Source organism: Dasypus novemcinctus, chromosome 4 (genome assembly GCF_030445035.2).
Source record: "Dasypus novemcinctus isolate mDasNov1 chromosome 4, mDasNov1.1.hap2, whole genome shotgun sequence".
Taxonomy (NCBI): domain Eukaryota; kingdom Metazoa; phylum Chordata; class Mammalia; order Cingulata; family Dasypodidae; genus Dasypus; species Dasypus novemcinctus.
In genome coordinates this window covers 129,295,652-129,316,641 of record NC_080676.1, presented here as the reverse complement: position 1 = coordinate 129,316,641, position 20,990 = coordinate 129,295,652, and the positions used below count along the sequence as shown (strand labels likewise).

The window sequence follows — 20,990 nt, the reverse complement described above, 5'->3', positions numbered from 1 at the left end:
TTAACTTTTCATTTGAAATACATTCAACTTACAAGTTAGTTGCAAAAATAATAAATAACACACCCCATACAGAGAGCTCCAACATACCCTTACCCTGCCAGATACCCAGATTCACCAATTTTAACTCTTTGCCACATTTGGTATACCATTCTATCATCTAGTTAGTTATCCATCCATGTTTTGAACACCTGACTGTACTTTCTATACATCATGCTCCTGGACCACTTAATATTGCCATTTATATTTCCTAAGAACAAGGATATTCATTAATGTAACCACCCTAGGTACAGTTCTCAAGTTCAAGCCATTTAACAAGTGATATAAAGCTTACAATCTATATTCCAACTTTTTCATATATCCTGATAATATACCTTTGAAATTCCTCTTCTCCCTTGCAAGGTTCCATCTAGGATCATGTATTGCATTTAATTGCCATTATCTCTTTAGTTGTTTCTCTCTCTCTCTTTTTTAAAATTATGGGGACATATATTCAGTATAAACTTTCCCAGCTCAACCACTCCCAAGCTTACTATTAAATGAGATTAATCATATTCACAATATTATGGTATCCTTACCACCATCCATTACTAAAACTTTACCTTCTCCCCAAACAGATACCCTATAAACCTTATACATTTACTCCTCATTCTTTGCTGACCCTATACCCATGGCAACCTGTGCTCTAGTATCTGTCTCTAGGAGCATGCATATTCTCCAGTATTTTATTTGTAGTTATCATGGGGCTTAAATTGACCATAATAAATCTGTAACAATCTTTTGTCCTTTGATACCACTACAACTTCAATAGTATGCCACTCTATCACCCCCACCTTTCATGACATTCTTGTCACAAATTACATTTGTACATTATGAGTCAAACCACTGATTTATCATTATATTTTATACATTTGTCTTTTAGATCCTGCAGGAAATAAAAAGTGGTGTTAAAAAAATACAATAGTACTGAGATTTATATAAACCTGAGTCATTACTCTCATTGGAGTTTTTATTTTTCCACACATCTTCAATCTTTTGCCTATTTTCCTTCCCTTTCAACTCGCAGAACTCTATTGAACATCTCTTTTAGGGTGACAGATTCCCTCAGATTTTGTTTACCTGGGAACGTCTTAATCTCCCTCATTTTTGAAAGGCACTTTTGCTGGATATAGAATTCTTGGGGAGATTATTTTTTCCTCTCAGCATTTTAAATAATTCATCCCAGTGACTTCTTGCCTCCATGGTTTCCTGTCAGAAATCAATGTTTAATCTTATTGAAACTCTCTTGTATGTGACATGTTGCTTCTTTTAGGTGGCTTTCAGAATTCTCTCTTTATTGCTGGAATTTGACAACTGATTAAAATATACTTAGATGTGGGTCTATTTGGGTTTATCTTGTTTGGAGTTTGCTAAGTATCTTGGATGTAAATTCTCGTATTTTTCATTAAATTTGGCAAGTTTTCAGTCATTATTCCCTTGAATATTCTCCCCGTTCCCTTCTTTCTTTTCCTTCTGGGACTCCCATAATGACTATACTGGAATGCTTGATGGTGAAGTGCCTTAGGCTCTGTTCACTTTTCTTTATTCCATCTTCTTTCTTCTCCTCAGAGTAAATAATTTCAATTGTCTTATCTTCAAGTTCACTGATTCTTTCTTTTGCTGGTCCAAATCTGTTGGTGAACTCTTCTAGAGAATTTTTAATTTCTGTTACTGTGATCTACAGCTCTGCTGGGTTCCTTTTCATAATTTGTAGCTGTCCATGGATATTCTCCTTGTGTTCATATATACTTTTCTTGATATCCTTTAGTTCTATGTCCATGTTTTCCCTTAGATTCTTGAATATATTTAGGGCCATTTTTGTTAGTTTTTTTCTGTTATGTCCCTTATTTGTTTCCTTTGATAAGGACTACTGCTTTAATTGTCTCCTTTGCCTGCACTATCAATTCATGTTTCTTTGTATGTTTTGTCCCCTTGTATTGAAAGCTGAACATTTTAATATTTTAAATGTTATCACTGGAATTTAGATTCTGTAGTATCTGTTACTTAAGCTGTACCCAGTTAGTGTTATGAAGGAGTTTTCCTTAATTGCCAGGAACTAACAAAAAAAAATAAAAGAAATCATCTTTCCCAGTTTTCACAGATTCACCTGTGCAGGAGTTCTTCAGGGCTCATCCATACAATCAGTTTTAAGATAATAGCCATAGACCAAAGTGTAGGGGCCTTCTTGATCTCTCATCCTTTCTTTGCATATTTCTTGTCTGAGGTATGCATGTCTTGTGGGGAGCCACCCGCTGTGAGGTCTGTTTACAGCCTCCAACTACATGGTGGAGTTCACAAATCTGCCCTGTCATTTCCTTATTCTTCTCCTCCCTGCTTCTTTGTTTTCCCCCTCCTGCCACTACTCAGGTAACCACAGCAATATGCATGTGCAAGGCGCGAAACTCTGCAGACCTGGTGCGAGCTGTCGGCCAATCCCCTCCTTGGACGTCTGCCACCCACAAGACTAGCCTATCACCTATGTACACGTTCCCTTCCCTCTCTATATATCCCCGTGTTTTACCCCCAATAAACGAGACTTGATCAGAATCCTGTCTTGTCTCCATTCTTCTCGTCCCCTGCCCCACTCTGCTTCTTCCCACAGGTCCCTGGAACTCGCCGCCGCCAGTTCGGGCAATGTCTTTTCTTAGGAAATCCCTCATTTACAGGGTTACAAATGTCCCTTCTTCTTTCCTCAAGGTCTGGGTGATTGCACACTATGTTCTACAGCCTGCAATCCCTTGCCCCAGGCAACAGGACTTGTCTGCTTTCCCAAGTGTCCTGTTGGAGAGCTGTCTAAGGTACTGTCTATACAGAGGGTAAGTTCTGGAAAGGCGATTCCCTCATGCTACCACCAGACAGATTGGGCCAGTAATGCATACTTCCAGCATGTGCAAGAGTGCCACCCTGCTCCCTCTGGAGTGGGCACCAGTGAGCCAGTCAGGTGTAGGGGAGAGGCCAGGCAGGGCACCAGGAGATCCTACCGCTTTTAAGAAGGTTTTTTTTTTCTCTAAAGATTTATTTTTAAAATTTATTTATTTATTCCCCCACCCCCCAGTTGTCTCCTCTCTGTGTCCATTCACTATGTGTTCTTTGTCCACTTGTATTATTGTTAGCAGCACCAGGAATCTGTGTCTCTTTTTGTTGTGTCATCTTGCTGTGACAGCTCTCCGTGTGTGCGGTACCACTCCTGGGCAAGCTGCACTTTTTTCACACTGGGCGGCTCTCCTTACGGGGCGCACTCCTTGTGTGTGAGACTCCCCAATGCAGGGGGATACCCCTGCATGGCACGGCACTCTTTGAGCACATCAGCACTGTGCATTGGACCAGCTCATCACACAGGTCAGGAGGCCCTGGGTTTGAACCTTGGACCTCCCATGTGGTAGGAGGATGCTCTACCTATTGAGCCAAATCTGCTTCCCTTAAGAAGACTTTTGATTCAGCACTCACTCTGTTACTTCAGCTCTTTAACTCTTTTCTAGAGTCCTGAAAAAGATGTTTCTGCCAGGTCTTGCTCATGGTTCAAAGCTTCTTTTGCACAAGAGTCCTAAAGTATCTCATTCAGCCATGTTGATTGGGACAGGGCCTCATTTCACTTAATCTTACTACACTCTCAACACAGATAAACTTTACGGTTATTATTTAGTTGATTATGAAATTTTACCATACTCGGAACATAAACTGATACATGATTACCAACCAGTATATAAACCACTTGGGAATTATATTGATTGTTGCCAGCTTATCAATTAAGCATTCTGGATTTTCTATACCAGTTCCTTACTGAGCTGGGCTTATGCAAATTCTCCTCTTGCTGTGTTGATAAGATTGACTTTCTATATTCATATAAATGAGCTTTAGATCTTGGGCCTTGACAGCCCTCAGACCTCTTGGTGCCCAGCCAGGAAATCTAAACTGGTGACATCCGTTGATGCTCTCTTATAACTTACTATGATAGGAAAAGAAGGACAGTGACATAACTTATGAACCAGGAGAATATTAACAGTGTGAATTTTACTTTACTGTTCTCTTTAAACCATACATTCTCATGTATGTTGTAATTACATTTCAGAGGTATTTTCTATATAAGATAATTCATACTATGTAGCATCCTGCTTTTATGTAATGTGTATCATTCTCAAGTGAAACCTTCTTTATCTCTGGCCTACGTAGAATATGTATTGTGGCCCTAGAAAATGATCAGTACATTTTTAATAGACAAAATGTGATAGCCAGTCTTTTTAAAGCTTATTTAAATTATAATCAAGTCCATAGACTTTCTTTGACTCTGCTCTGCATGGTAGGGATGTAGTTTTGAGGAGCTGCACCAAACATAAAGGTCCATCTGGTAATGTATCTGTTGGCAATGTGAATAACTTTAATAGAAATGTATGAATAAAATCCAAGTGGTGCATAAGCTAATTTAAAAAAGAAACTTTAAATCAATGTTGACTTTTCGAGGGTTTTCTAAGAAGGCATTTTGAAAGCTCTGGCCTTTGATAACAGATGCAAGACCTAGCCAGTCTTTACTTTTATAATTAATACTTTTATTAAAATTATAATAGTAATCTAAAGGGTATATACTTAAAAAATTTGCGTTGTGTCCAAAGCAAATTGTTATGCATTATCCTCCATTTTAGATAGGTCCATTAAGGTATCGTTGATATGACAGCCACATGCTGCAAACAATAAATTTGTAGCAAGTTACTCTTCCAGTTTTCTCAAATTTGGGGTGAAAAAAGAGTACCATAAGAAAGGTTAGGTAGAGAATGGATGTGGCGCAACTGGTTGAGTACCTGCTTCCCACATGGGAGGTCCTGGGTTCTGTTTCTGTTGCCTCCTGAAAAAAAAATTAAAAAACCATCTCAGGGGAGCAGAAGTGGCTCAGTGGTTACTTGAGTGCCAGCTTCCCACAAAAAGTCCCTGTTCAATCCCTGGCACAAAAAGAAAGAAGAAAGTTTGAATATAGCTTTTAAGGACCTATAACTAACCTTACAATGGTCCAGCAACAACAAATCAACCAACAAATAACTAACTGAAATGTAATGATTGGGCTTTCTATTTTACACTGTCAAAATATGGGTAAAAATTAAGTGCAGATAGGAGAAGGAAAAGTTATTCTGAAATCAGAGTGGGCCCACAGCTAAGGCAACTATTTTCTATTCTCAGCTTTTGGGAAAGTAATTTCAGTTCTTTTGTTCTCCATTTTTTTCCTTCCTCTTCTTCTCCTCATCTGGGAAATAGAGCTTTGGGACAAGAGGATCCCTGGTAGCTCAACCATGTCTGTTAGGCCTGGAAAACTGTGTAATAGATATACAGCCTGATGCCATATAATATAACTGGAAACTTGGAATCAATGCTGCCTATTGAGCTTGACAAGAAACCTCTTTTTTCATTATCAGTTCCCTTTTTTTTACCCTTGGCCCTTTTATTTTATGACATTGAAAGCCATGTTGATATTTTGTAATAAATAAATAGTTTTTCTAGGTCTCTATTTTGGTGTGATTTCTAATTTAAATTTGTTTTTATTAACATGGCACTGCTGTGTTTCCTGAAGAAATGAGAATCTTAAAATTTGTTTAAACCATTGGTAAATTAGAGAATTTCCTGAGAGAGTCTTAGTAAGGTTCAAAAACATGAAAGTTCTTGTGTTTTCTAAACATTGATCTTCTCACAACGTCCTCTCACATCAAAGGACTTCTACAGCCTAGATAACCTCTAGTTCCCTAATAAACCCTTTGCTTTCTCTCCTCTCATAAGGGAAGTTACACTGGGTTTAATCAGCATGAAGAATTCAAGGATGAAAAAGTTATAAGGACAAACTTGAAGGAGTGATTAATTAATTCCATTTCAGTACAAATTACTTTAGCTCACTAATTAATGAGTGCAGTATTGACAGTAGCACTGAAATAGTTTCTTTCAGCGAAGGAAATTGTGTGTAGGGTGTATTTTGACAAACCAGAAAGAAATAACAATTTTATTTATTTTTAAAAATCTAGTATAAAGCCATCAGCCTAGTTTGGCTAAAATTTACCATACCAAACAATACCAACCAATGACCCCCTAAAAAGAGAAACTTATTGCTAAACTTTAGAGAAAATATTTGTAATCCTTTCCAGAAGGGGAAAAAACAAAAGACTGAATGCTTAATGCGTGTCCTCGTAATTTAAATAAATAATTTCTTTTAATCTTCAAAACCTACTGGCGAGCTAGACATGGGTGTTCCAAATTATACCCAGTGTAAGTGAAGCATAAATATTAGCTTGTCAATAATCCATGTCTCTCTTTATCTCCCAGAATGCCTCCTTCTTCTTATAACATGTTATGCAGTCTTCACTTTTTCATAGAGCATTGCTGTAAGTCTCAAGATAGAGTATGGATAACTTCAGGAGGTATCTCTTGTCACATTCAGATTTGGAGTAATCATAGAGAATCTTCCTGGGTTCATTTTGCTTGGAGCGTTTTGAAAAATATTTTATTAAAACAAACATGAACAAGGATTCAATAATATATGCATTTAAATAAAAAGAAATACAGAAACATTGTAGAAATTATGCTGGAATATAACTTTAGAGAAAATCTTTGTTATCTTTTATAGAAGGGGAAAAAATAAAATGCTGAATGCTTACTACATGGCCTAGTTATGTAAATACATGATTTCTTTTAATTTTCAAAACCAACTGGTGAGCTAGACATGGTGTTCGTTTATTCGTATCAGAGTTTGGGTGTTTAAACTCATTCCCAGTTGACCAATAATTAATTCTGCCCTCAGAAAAATTCAGAAAAATTTAAGAAACTTTGTTTACCTATGGACCTTAAACTGAAGTAAAACTCATTTCATGGCAATAATATATTCCAATTGAGCACTGAAGCAAGAGAAGTTTACTTGGAAACACATGAAATGAAATCAACAAGTGTATTCTCCTAGACGCTTTGTCCTTCTTTATTATATTATGCAATCAAAATCACTTTCCACAAACAAAAGTACTTTCTCACTGCATGAGTAGCATATTGACTAAGTAAAACTAAATTGAAATATAATCATACATTATGGTTTCTACTTTACTTCCTAACTCTCCATAGTTTGAAGGGCTAATAAAACTGCTCAACATTTTTTATTAAATATTTTACCAGAAATCATTATAAAATCATCGAGAGACTTTGAGAAGCTGAAATAATCCATTATGTAAATTTGGGTACTCAGAACATTATTCAAAGAAGCATTTGAGCCTACATGACTAATTTGATGTTGCTGTAGAATGCTGTTGAATGGAGGCAGGTCTAAGTGTACCACCCTCCCCTCTAAAGCATGCTAAAAATATCAAACTTTTCCACTGATATTTTCTGATGTATCTGGTTCACTGTGAAGATCAGGAATCTGCATTTTTAAGAAATATCCCAGGTGCTTTTGAAGCAGGAGGTCTGAGAAGCGCTATATGTAAAAGCGGTATTTTCTGGTTATACATACCTGGTGGCATTCCTTTGACTTACTTTATTGAAATCAACATTATTAAGAGGACTTTGAAGTTAGCTGGTCAGTAATATGCATTCTTTATTTGCTCCTTCATCTACGTTTTAAGAACCTTAGCACTTTCTGGATGAAAGGCCTTGCTTTATAATTTTACTAGCTGACTTTCTTGAATAGTTAAAATAGAAACTTAGATGTTAGTAATTTCCATTACTCCTTATTTTATAATACTTTAAGGAGAGCCGAATAAAATTATTAAATTTAATAAATTTAATTTAATTTTGTGTTTTAATATTAAAGCTTGATTATTTGATTATCTAATTCATAAGTGAGATATAAGTAGATGTCCAGACTTACAATATCAGCCACACTATGGTTAGCGTTGTAGATAACTGTTCTAATACCTTGCTTAACTTATCTGCTCATGTGGGGTCTGTTTTAGTTTCCTGGGCTGCTTATACAAATATCATGAAATGGGTTGGCTTAAGCAGTGGGAATTTATTAGCCAATGGTTTTGGCACCAGGAAAATGTCCAAATCAAAACATCCTCAAGACCATGCTTTCTCGCTTTGTGTGGTGTTCTGGGGCTGCCTGCTGGTGACCCTTAGTCCTTTGCTTGTTACATGGCAAGGCATTTCCTGGGGTTTCCTTCTCTTCTGGCTTCCATTTCAGCTTCTCGCTTCCTGTGGTTTTCTTTCTCACTGTCTGCTTGTATGTAGCTGCTGTCATGACAGAGCTTTCCTTGAATGCCAGGAAGTCACTAAAAAAAAATGAAAGGAAGAAAGAAAATCCTTTCCCAGTCTTTGCAGATTGACCTGTGCCAGTACTCACTTTCTGAGTTTATCCATACAATGAGTTTTGAGACTAGCTTCAGGCCAAATTGTAGGGTCCTCATTGATCTTTCCTGTGTGTGGGGGTTAGAATGTCTCCTCTTCCCTAAGAAAAAGTTTCTTTGTGATCCTGGACACTGCATTCTGTGTCCTACAACCAGCAATCCCTTGCTCCAGACGACCATGATCTGAATGCTCTCCCCCAGTGTTTTAGGGAGAATTTTGTGAGCTGATTCCTACACACATAGGGCAAGTTCTGGGACAGCAAGTCTGCAATGAGTGTCCTGATTCAGTTCCTCAGGCTGACACCAGACAGAATGGACCAGCATAACCCATATATGCATTTAGATTACACTACTCCATGCAAAACTGAGATCAGGAACCAATATTAGAAGCGTGCTTTTGTCCATTTTTTAATTGTTTTTTTTTTTTTTTTTGTATTTCAGTTATTGAATTGTATGAGTTCTTCATATATTCTAAAGTTAAGTTTTTTTATCAGATATATGATTTCCAAATATTTTCTCTGACTCTGAGTTGTCTTTTTTACTCTTTCTATTGGTATCCTTTGACATGAAAATGGTTTAATTTTGCTGAAGTCTAATTTATCAGTTTTTTCCTTCTGTTGCTTGTACTTTGGGTGTCTTATCCACAAAGCCTTTGCTTAACCCAAGATAATGAAAATATAAAGGCTCCATAGTTTTAGACCTTATATTTAGGGTGTATGCTTCTCTTTGAAGTTTTATAGCATTGGGAAGAAAGCTAATGCAAATATATCCTGACATGACCACATTTTAGTTAATAATCCAGTTTGCATTTGTTGTAATGATAAATAGATGATTGAATTTAGTTAATAATCCAGTTAATATTTTAGTTAATAATCCAGTTTGCATTTGTTGTAATGATAAATAGATGATTGAATTTAGTTTTCAATAGTTATTGGACATGCTATATGAAACATTTTATTGCTAAATAGTTCAGATATATTGCTTTCTTATCTTAGTCTATTATTCTGCATTCTATTTAATTATTATTAATGTATTGCTGGCCCTATTCAGGCCCCATTCAGGCCCACTGCCAAGTAAGTTACGGAACTTACTGATATAGTAAATGACACCATAGGGAATTGGACTCTTGACTTACTTTTTTAAAATTTTATTTTATTTTTTAATTATCTTTTTAAAAAGTTAATAGATCACATAAAACATTGCATTAAAAAACATAAGATGGGGAAGTGGCTGTGGCTCAATCAGTTGGGCTCCCATCTACCATATGGGAGGCCCTGGGTTTGTTTCCCAGGGCCTCCTTGCGAAGGCAGGCTCACCAGCTCACTGAGGAGCAGACCTGGCCTGCTGGCGAAGTGGAGAGCTGACTCAGCAAGGTGACACACCAAAAAAGGGAGACAAGCAAAAAAAAAAAAACACAGAAGAGCGCATGACGAATGGACACAGAGAACAGACAGCAAGCAAGCCGCAAGGGGGGGGATAAATAAAAATAAAATACAGACACACAGAAGAACGCACAGCAAATGGACACAGAGAGCAGACAGCAATCAAGGGAGAGAAACATAAGAGGTTACCATATACCCCACTCCTCACCACTCCCACTCCCATCATTTTTTTAAATTGTGTTTTTTTTTTAAGATACATATATCACAAAAAATGTTACATTAAAACATATAAAAGGTTCCCATATACTCCCCACCTCCTCACCCCACTCCTCTCATATCAACAACCTCTTTCATCATTGTGACACATTCATTGCATTTGATGAATACATTTTGGAGCACTGTTGCACCACATGGATAATAGTTTATATTATAGTTTACATTCTCCCCCAGTACATTCAGTGGGTTATGGCAGGATATATAATGTCCAGCATCTTTCCCTGAAATATCATTTAGGAAAACTCTAAGTCCTAAAAATGCCCCCACATCACATTTCTTCTTCCCTCTCCCTACCTCAACAACTACCGTGGCCACTTTCTCCACATCAATGAATACAGTTGCTTCCATTATTAGTTACAATAGTTCTATAGTAGAGTATCAGTAAGTCCACTCTAATCCATATCTTATTCCTCCATCCTGTGGACCCTGGGATGGTGATGTCCACTCTACCTCTAGATCAAGAGGGGGCTTAGATTCCACATGGATGATGGATGCAATTCTCCTGCTTGCAGTTGTAGGTACTCTTGGTTCCTGGGTGTGGTGGTGGACCATCCTCACCTCCCTATTAGCTGACCTGGGTAAGTCCAACGAACCAGAGAGTAGGAGTTGCAACTCTGCTGAGGCTCAGGGCCCAGCTGGCACATGGACAGTCCAGAGATTCAAGTCTCTTAAGTATACAACAACCCTGGCGCCAACCACAGGTTCAGTAAAAGTGACGGAAGAGGCATGTGTAGAAAAGTCACATCTGAGTCCAGCTCCATCACACTCAGGAGCACAAATTCCAAAGTAGGGCCCACTGACATGGCACTGAAGTCCAGAACCATCTGCCATGACCATAGAACCTATTGGTCTCCGTAGCCCTCAGGAGAACCAGTACCTGATGTTGTATCTACTTTGGCTGTCTTGGGGTCTTGACTTACTTTTAATAATAGAAATGACTTTGGCAGAAGGGAAAAGATAGATCACTACGTATGTGGGAGATTGGAGAGTAACAAGGACTGTAACTAAACAAGATGATTGTAACTTATCACATTCCTGTTACATGAAAAATGACATATTACTCTTGGTACATTTTATGATTAAAATCTATAGTGATGTGTCTAGACCCTTACATTGGGAATATGGTAGAGATTTGCAAACTATTGCCATATGTAACTTTCCCTATTATTGTGTTGCAAACTGCAATTTCCAGTCCATATTTATAATTTGGGATTTTTTTTTCACTTTCTCTATATTGTATATTACTCTTTTGCTTTCGGTACCTAATGCTTATAATGCATAAGTTCCTTTTTTGAATACAGTGAGACAAGTGGTGGTCAGCAACATTTAAAAGTTAATCCTTGGGAGAGGATGTGGTTCAAGCGGTTGGGCACCTGCCTTCCACATGGGAGGTCCTGGGTTTGGTTCCTGGTGCCTTCTGAAAAAAAAACAACAAGCAAACAGGAAAAGAAAAAAATCTCAGGGAAACTGATGTGGCTCAGTGGTTGCACACAGGCTTCCCACACATGAAGTCCCGGGTTCAATCCCTGACACCTGCTACTTAAAAAAAAATATGCCCACAAAATTAATCCTCTTTAAAAAAAAAAGGTTTATTCACTACTAAATTAAATTCCATTTATTAAATTAAAATTTGTTTTTAGTTAACATTCAAAGTATCAGGAGTAACATTGGGGAATAAATATTAAATCTTTTTTTGAGCAGAAATATGCTAAATGAAATGATTGGTTGGGAAGTATAAGAACAAACTTTTTAAAAACTCTTATGAGATCTTTGATATGTTCCCAGACATGATTACTCCTCCTAGGATCTCACTTGGAATTGCAGCAACTGAATGTTTCCACAACTAATGGCTGTTGACATCTTATTCATTAAAAAATTTCAAAACAAAACATTAAAGAAAATTTCCATCTTAAAATAACAACAGGTCCTCCTCTTCCTGTTTCTTATACCCCTCAATTGCACCACTTACATTGTAATCACAGGAAGTCATTGGCACCTATCGTTATTTCTTGTGTGTGAATCTGTCGAGTATTTATTTTATGGAATTCTTTATATCATCCTCCTTTCTTATAACTGCAGATCATTTCTTTTGACTGCTCTCTTGGGCTATTAATGTAACTCTCAACTGTCTTCACCTCCATCACTATCTATGTTGTTCATTGCAGACTGAACGTGTTTATCTAATACACAGGTAGTCATGTCACTGCCCCTTCAAAAACTGTTAGCCTTACAGAATAAAGGCCACAGGTCTCAGCATGGTATTCGAAGCCCTCTCTGTATTGCCCCTAATGTTACTTTTTATCCTCACCCATCACATCAACTTCCTCCCTAATTACACAATGTACCATGCACCTATTCTCACTTCTCTTTTTGCTTATGTTGTTCCTTCCTCTGTTCCCTCAGATGACATATTTTCATTCTTTGCTGCTCAATTTACATGCTACCTTTTCAGGGAGAAGCCTTTTATTGTCCATCAGTCAGAGTTAATCTTTTTTCCCCACTTTCTTCCTGTAATGCATTTCTTGGACCTCTTTGCAACACTTAATTTTTTTTAACCTAGTGATTTATACTTTAGTTGCTCTTTCAGACACACTTGGGTTCACATCCTGGCTCTACTGCTTATTTTATTTACATTCTTGAACAACTGGTATCATTTTTGTAAGCTTCTTCCTATCTGTAAAATGATAATGTTTATATGTAATTTAAATATCTCTTGATGCTAAACCTCTGATACCACTGTGCCTAACCATAAATGGTGTAGCTGCGTATGTATTTTAGTTATTTGCTCTCTTGCCTTTCTCCCCTAGTACATAGCAAGCAATTTGAAAATAGGAAAGGAGTATTACTCATCTTTGTACCCATTCCAACATATGATCCCAAAAGAATATCTCATGCTCTCTTTAACTTTCACTTGCTATGATTCATGGAACATGATAAACCTAACTCATCCAAATTAACTCATTGATTTATTGCTATAATATCTTATTCTACAAAGGACTTGGGATGACTGTGAGATTCCTAAACAGCAAAGAGTGATATGTAAAATAGTATTCCCTGCATTTTTAAAAATTGAAGAGTTAAATTTCACTATCATGACATTAAGTGAAACAAAGCTGTAGGTAAGGAAATGTTAAAGCATGTCTCCATTCTGTCATGCATTGTAGGATCTCGTCTTCGCCAGGAGGACTTTCCCCCACGGATTGTGGAGCATCCTTCAGATGTCATTGTTTCTAAGGGAGAACCAACCACTCTGAACTGCAAGGCAGAAGGCCGGCCAACACCCACCATTGAGTGGTATAAGGATGGTGAGCGAGTGGAGACCGACAAGGATGATCCCCGTTCCCACAGGATGCTTCTGCCCAGTGGATCCTTATTCTTCTTGCGCATTGTCCATGGGCGCAGAAGTAAACCTGATGAAGGAAGCTACATATGTGTTGCAAGGAACTATCTTGGTGAAGCAGTGAGTCGAAATGCATCTCTGGAAGTGGCATGTAAGTGGAGATAAGAATCTCATAAATAGTATAAGACAATCAGCACACTACATAATTTTACCTAAAAATTTCTCTAAAGTAATCTCATCAAAATAATGTCAAGCCAGGAATGTTGTAGTAAATTTACCCATATGAAAGCAATGGGTAACTGGCAATAATACAGGTCATAGTTAAAACTTGAATTGTTTATAAGAGATATAATCGAGCATTAAAATTGGTCATGTTAAAATGAAAAGTTTATAAGTAGTAGTGTGTCAAATACATGGCATAAACCCAATATTGTGCCTATTTACTCGTAAGTAATTTTTCTATATATTTTCTATATAATTTTCCTTCTAATCTAAGTAACTTTTTGTAGACAGCATTAAAAAGAGCATACTTCCTAGGTTTTAGTAGAAGTTATACTTACAGGCTAAAGTCAGGAAACAGTACTCTAGACATGAAAGGAAGAATATTCCAACAATGACAGTAATTATATTTTACTATTTTTCTTATGATAAAATTCATCAGAGAGGAGACCTGTCTGGCAACAGAATGTTCCATTCAATGGAGTTTCTCCCGCTTCTACATAATTTTGGTAACCAGTAATAGCTAAGGAATGGCATTGCCTTTGGCATGGTTTTTATGTCTTCATTTATTAGTCATAGATCCAGCAGCATGAATAAATCAAGATATGAATGCTTTACATCTGTTTGAATATTATCTCCATAACTTCATGGATCACTTTCCAGAAAAAATAATACAATAGATTATTTTTTATTTATATATGAAGATTTTGAGTCTTAATTTAAAAAATACTATAAATTCTTGACATAAAGCTCTCTTTCTTGTGGAAAGTTTTGCTCTAGATTTTATTGTCAATAAATTGGCAAAGATAAGCCTGAAAGAAATTTGTACTTTTTAACTTTCTGCCTGTACGAGTAGGTCTTCATAGATCAAGAGAAGTGAGGCATTTTCATGATGCATGAGTCTTATATAGCTGCTAAATAAGAACCCAGTCTCTAAATTTAAAGTTGATTCTTGTAATTACATGCTCCATGATATCACATTGGATTGCAAAAACTTATGTATATGTGCATTGAGATTCTTGACAATATTTGATTGTCTTTACAGATGAAAGTATCCTATAGTAAACAAATCATAGTATATCTTATGTATATAAGTCATTGAGAGCTTTTCTCAAGCATCAAGGCCTCTGATTTTTAGTTTGTACCAGGAACCTGGAATCCAGTGATATTTGAAATGTAAGTATAACAGGAGAAGAGTAGAAGTATCCCAAGACCCAAATTTGTTTCCAGTACCTTAAGAAACCATTGTATGGCTTAGAATATGAGCATTACAACCTTAGTTAGCAATGGTATTCTACACTGTACCCCAGGTAGTTTAGTTTTTATTAAATGACACTTCAAAAAGTACATATATTAAATATAGTTTAATGAGATTTGAAGTATAAAGCCTTAAGAATGCAAATATTACTATTTTTATTTTGAAATATCTTCTGGAACTTGTCAAAATATTGAAATAGTTCAGTTCTATTGATATTTATTTTTTATACCAACTCCCTTTATGTAAATATATCAGGCATTATTTCTCATTTTACAAATAGAAAATATGAAGCCCATGATAGTAAATTGACCAAAATTCAGACAGTATGTTAATGGGGAATCTAAGACCAGTTTCTTAATTTTCTAATTCTCAGTTTTAGGGAATTGTGCCATATTTGGAAAGGCACTCCAAATGAAATCTGGCCTGTTTTACATAAGTTAAAATCAAGAATTTTTTTTTTTTATTGACTTTGTAATAATATTACATTAAAAATATATATGTGAGGTCCCGTTCAACCCCACCCCCCCACCCCCCCTCTCCCCCCCCCCAACAACACTCGTTCCCATCATCATGACACATCCATTGGATTTGGTAAGTACATCTTTGGGCATCTCTGCACCTCATAGACAATGGTCCACATCATGGCCCATACTCTCCTCCATTCCATCCAGTGGGCCCTGTGAGGATTTACAATGTCCAGTGATTACCTAAGAATTTTTAAATTAGAATTTTATTGCTTTCTTGTCTACGTAGCACTTTTAATCTTTAACTGATTTTTCTTCTCAAAATTAATTTTTTTTTTCTAAATTGGCCAGTCATTTTACTGTCATGGTTATAAATTTTTTCCAGAGCCTTAGCTCTGTTAAAATTGCTCCCAATGCACATGCATATTGTACTTTTATTTAATCTAATAGGGTTGCTCTCTTCCCTAATTGCATCATTAATAATGAATCAAACTGTTTGAGAAGGAAAATTTTAAGCCATGATTTTTTCTCATGTAATTTGACAGTAGTATGTTTTATTTTAAAATGAATGAGCTTTGAGAAATACTTAAATTAGTTATGACCTAGAGAAAAAACAAAACAAAACCAAGAATGCTTCTAAATTGGGTTTAGCTAGTGAATAAAATTCTTTCTTCTAATGCCATGTCAACAGTTCATGCCATTTGAGGCATCACAAGATCAAATAATATCATTGATATGTTGCTCATCTTTTTCACATTAGTTCATTTGCCTTTTGTTTTTCCTTATTGGATTCAGAAAAAGTATTAATATGGAAATTAGCAGGCAATCTTGTGATTTTTTTAATACACATTGGTAACCAAGGTATATTTTTGTAACATGTTGGAGGAACAGATGCAGTTTATATAAATGTTTGGGCTTTACATTTTAGAACATTCAACATAAATGTGCAATCATAGCTCATGCATTCCAAGAAATTGACCACATACTGAAAGAAATTCGTGGGCATGGTAATGAATAAGATATACTCCGTATCTTTTCTCAAAGAGCTGCCAATTGAGTTGGGATGGCAAATATGTAAATTCATCAATATAATAAAAATTAATGCATAAATAAAGGCTGTAATAAAGGTATGTAAAAGATATATTGGGAACCCAGACAGAGAATGTTTAAATTTTCCTTGGTAGATGGGTTTGAGAAAGGATTCTAAGAATCTGGCTCTGATTTGAAGCTCAAGAAAGATATATCAGATGGAAACTGAAATGAAAGTCGAACCACTTAGAATTGGGAGCCTAAAACAACACTATGAATTTGGGGACTTGCTGTTAGCTTGATATGACATTGTCAAAGGATATTTAGGAGGTAGGAAAAGTAAACATGTAACAAATCATAAAATCTAAACTTTTTCATAGATAAAAGAGCTTTGAAAGATAATTGAAGATTGGGATAAAGGGATTACGACTGCAGTCTGAGAGGAGTTAAGAAGTTGTCAGATATTGCAGAAAAGAGATGATGCTTGATCCTAAACTGTGGAAGTAGCAGTGGAGATTGAAAGGATAGCATTGTTTGAAAGACATTTAGAAATTATAAATCACATCACTTTATGGCTAAATCGATAGGGCAAATGAGGAAAGAGTGGGGATAGAAGCTGATTCCCAGATTCATTTTTTGGCCGAGTGACTGGGTATATAGTGTTAGCATCAAGAAGGAAAGAATATTCCTGAGAAGTAGCTGTAGCAGGAAGAGGAAAGTACAGTTAACTTTAGCTGTATTGCTTGTTACACCACAGAGATATCAAGAGAAAAGTATTGGATGTTGAGTTAAAAAAAAAAAGTTTTCCAGAATTAGGAATAGAGTTTTTTCCCCAGAAAGAATTTGATGCCAATGAAAGTATATGGAAGTAGATGAGTTTGCCTACATAGGCTATGTGTAGGAGTGCTTCATAAAGTCTAACACCATGGACCAGCAGTATTTAAGGTGGCATAGGAAAGACATGCCAGTGCAGGAGGCTTTAAAGAGGTATCAGAGTGTTAGGATGCTGGCAGTCCCATGACAAGAATGATAGGGAATAGTTTTAAGAACTATAAAAGTGGTTGGCACTGCAAAGGCCAATCAATTAAGAAGTACCTGTAGGCTCTTACAAAGGGGAAGTATCACAGCAGCTGAAGGATGAGTACGTAGTAGGGTTGGTATGGCAACCGCTAAAGGTTCTTTCAAGAACCTAGCTTTGAACATCCAGTGGGGAACTAGTATAGGGTTTCTCACCTTTCCCACTATTATTGTTTGGGCCCAGATAACTCTTTCAAGTGGGGGAACGTGCTGTGTGTTGTAACATGTTTAACAGCATCCCTTTCCTCTGCCCACTAGATGCCAGTAGAACTCCCCCCATCCTGCTCCCACTTATGACAAAATTGTCTCCAGGGGCCAAAGTCAGTTTAGAACAACTGAACTAGGTATTTCTAGCTGGTCAAGGGTGTGCTGAGGCAAATTTAGCAAATGCTTTAATATGAAATAATGCTCGATCAAAATCACAGAATTTTAGAATCTGTTCTTCACCTCATTTTTCATTCAAAAATCTTGATATCTGCTCTAGTTATAAATGTGCGGTTTTATTGATAATAATGTCTTGACTGGCTGTATGGAAGTCAGCCACTCATTAACATAACACATTTGCTGTTTTTGTTGCTGTTGTTCTTTTCCTTTAATAAATCCTTCGGCTTTATGTTACTGAACAAATCAGAGGAGGGAAAAAATGTTCAGGACCAATTATTACAGTGGAGGTTTGATCTCTGGGCTCACATTTGCCAGCTTCTCTTTCCTCTCCTTTTCCTCTCTTTCTTCTTTTATGGAAATAAAATAGCAATACAAAATGTGTTTTCGAAATCACTTGACCACATTTAGAAAACAGAACTCGAAGGTCCACAAGGATGACCTGGCACTGAAGAAATTAATGCGTAGTTTTCCAGTGGGACCACCAAGAGAGCCCTGGGGTATCTGGTGTGGATAAGGTTCCAATCCCAAGCATCATTGCATGTGTGTGAGGAGCAGAAGGAGCACAAGGGGTCCTCACACAGATTGTGGCTGCCTGGGATGCAGCTTGCGTCAGTGGCAACCCCTAGAGATAGCAGCTGTAGCCCCAGGTGGTAAATATATGACAGCAGCTTGATCTATCGACCAGGGTAAGAGGGGGCTCTGGCCTAAATGAAAATTCATGAAAAATTGATGAAGTCCCCAGATTATTTTTTCCGTTTCCTTTTCTCAGCACTAGGCCAGTGCAGGGAGGGGAGATTAAATGAGGTGTTGAATGCTTTAGTGGTAAGAAGGTTGTGGTTCAAAGGGCAGGGGTCATGTACAAACCGATTTTTTTTTCTTTTCTTAGTTCTAAAGCCAAATGTAAGAAGTTTTCAGTTTAGCTGGGATTTACCTTTGCTTTGATAAAATAAAATAAAAAGGCTAAATGTTCAAAGTAAACTTTTGATGCAACAACAAAAGAGCAAATAAATCTGATTCATAATTCAGTTGGGAACTAGAAATAGATTGAATTCCATGACTGCAGGCTTTTTCTTTTTTCTTTCTTTCTTTTTTCTTGTCTCCATGTTTTAAGATTCATGCTGCAAAAAAAAAGTCATTTAGAAAAGGAAAAGGTCTTGCATTATTTATAGGTCACAGATTGCTAGAATAACAAATCTGTGGAACACTGTACAAACATAATGATCCTGTGTGTTTTAAATCCAAAACTAAATTGATGTTTTATCTCTATGAGTAACAAAGGCTGCAGAAGTAAACTTATATTAGTAAGAGAGGTCGCATATGACTTTAAAAATGAAGGCAAGTAAATTGTTTCCTTAATATTTCCAAGTTAAATATGTATGCAGTGTTTTACTTTATTTTATTTTATTTTAGTTTTGGTTGTAAATTAATCACATACAGGCAAAGACCTTTATAAATTATAAAGACACAAGATAAATTTGTGTCTTGTGTCACTAGCCATGGAGGGCTTTTAAAAAATGTTTGACAAAGTATAATTCACATTCTATACCATTCACCCAAAGTACAACTCAGTGTTTTTTAAGTATATTCACGAGACTAATCTACCATCACCACAATCTAATTTTTGTTTATTTATTAAAGAAGTTGTGAATTTACACAGTAATCATGCATAACATATTGGATTCCCATATACCACCCCATCACCAAAACCTTGCATTCTTGGGAACATTTGTTACAATTGATAAAAGAACATCCAAATACTATTACTAACTATAGTCTATAGCTTACATTATGTGTATCTGTCCCCTAAACCACCCTATTATTAACACCATGTATTAGTATTGTATATTTATCATTAATGTAAGACTAATCTCATATTTGTACTGTTACCCACAATCTTTTATCTACCACAGTGTTCACCATGTTACACAGGCCCATACCTTGCACACTCCCTCCAAAGTATACACTCAGTGGATCTCACTTTCTTCACAGAGTTGTGTTGTCATGACTTTAGTCAATTTAAGAACGTGTTCATTACTACAGAAAGAAAAATCTCTTACTCCCTTAAACTCCTCTATTGTTGGCCCTTAGCATTGATATAGTACTTTCATTGCCATTGATGCAAAAATATTACACTATTACTTCACTATAGTCTATAAGTTACATAGTTGTATATTCTCATGTGTCAATATCACCATATTCTTAACACCTTGTAATAGTGACATACATTTGTTCTAGTTCATAGAAGAACATTCTTGTACTATTATCCACAAACCTCATCCAACACTGAGCTTACTATGTTAGGCAATCCCAAAATTGTCTAGCTTTTTCTATTGACATTTATGTCCCTAGACTAACCCTTTTAGCCACAATCACATTTATAAATCAGTGGTGTTAGTAATACTTATTGTAATGTGATACCATCAACTCTATGCAATCCATATCCTAACATTTACAATCAACCTGATTTAAAATTCTACATACATTAAGCATCAGTTCCCCCTTCTCTACCCTCATTCTATCCCCTGGTGACCTATACTGTAGATTTTAACATCATGATTTTAATCATTGTATTTAGTTCAAAAGAGTGAAACCATACAATATTTGTCCTTTTGTGTCTGGCTTATTTCCTCAAGGGTCAGCCATGTTGTCATATGCATCTCAATTTCATTTCTTCTTACAACTCTGTTGTGTGTATATAGGACATTTTATTTATTCATTCATTGGTTGAAGGATACTCATTTTAAAACATTTTTATCACCCCAAAAGAAACCCATTCTTATTAGCAGGCAATACCTATTCCTTTAACATACTTTCCTTCAGTCCTAAGCAAGCACTAATCTACTTTCTGTCTCTATAATTTTGCCTGTTCTGGGCATTCCCTATAAATTGAATCACACAATTGATGGTATATTGTGACTAGATTCTTTTATTTAGTATAATGTTTTCAAGGATCATCCTTGTTGTAGCATGTATAAGTACTTCCTTCCTTTTTATTTGTGACTAACACTCCATTCTGTGGATATATCACATTTTATTTATCCATTTGTCAGTTGGTAGACATTTGGACTTTTTCAACTTTTTGAATAATTATTATGCATAAAACTGCTATGAACATTTGTGTGCAAATTTTTACATGAACATATTGTTGCATTTCATTGATGGAGTTAATCCTGAAATCACTTCCCCTGGAGGAACTTCTACCAGACCATGTTGACTTTGCCCAAT

The 20,990-nt window shown here is 36.2% G+C and overlaps 1 protein-coding gene across 17 annotated transcripts in view; it reads left to right on the top strand.

Annotated features, from left to right (window-relative positions):
• The window catches only part of ROBO2 (roundabout guidance receptor 2), a 1,471,152-nt gene that overhangs the window by 892,499 nt on the left and 557,663 nt on the right, over window positions 1-20,990 (top strand). For all 17 annotated transcript variants that reach the window (XM_058296090.2, XM_058296089.2, XM_058296096.2 and 14 more), the window contains one exon: window positions 13,159-13,485. In XM_058296090.2, coding sequence (XP_058152073.1) covers window positions 13,159-13,485 — 327 coding nt within the window. The remainder of the gene's footprint in view (window positions 1-13,158; window positions 13,486-20,990) is intronic.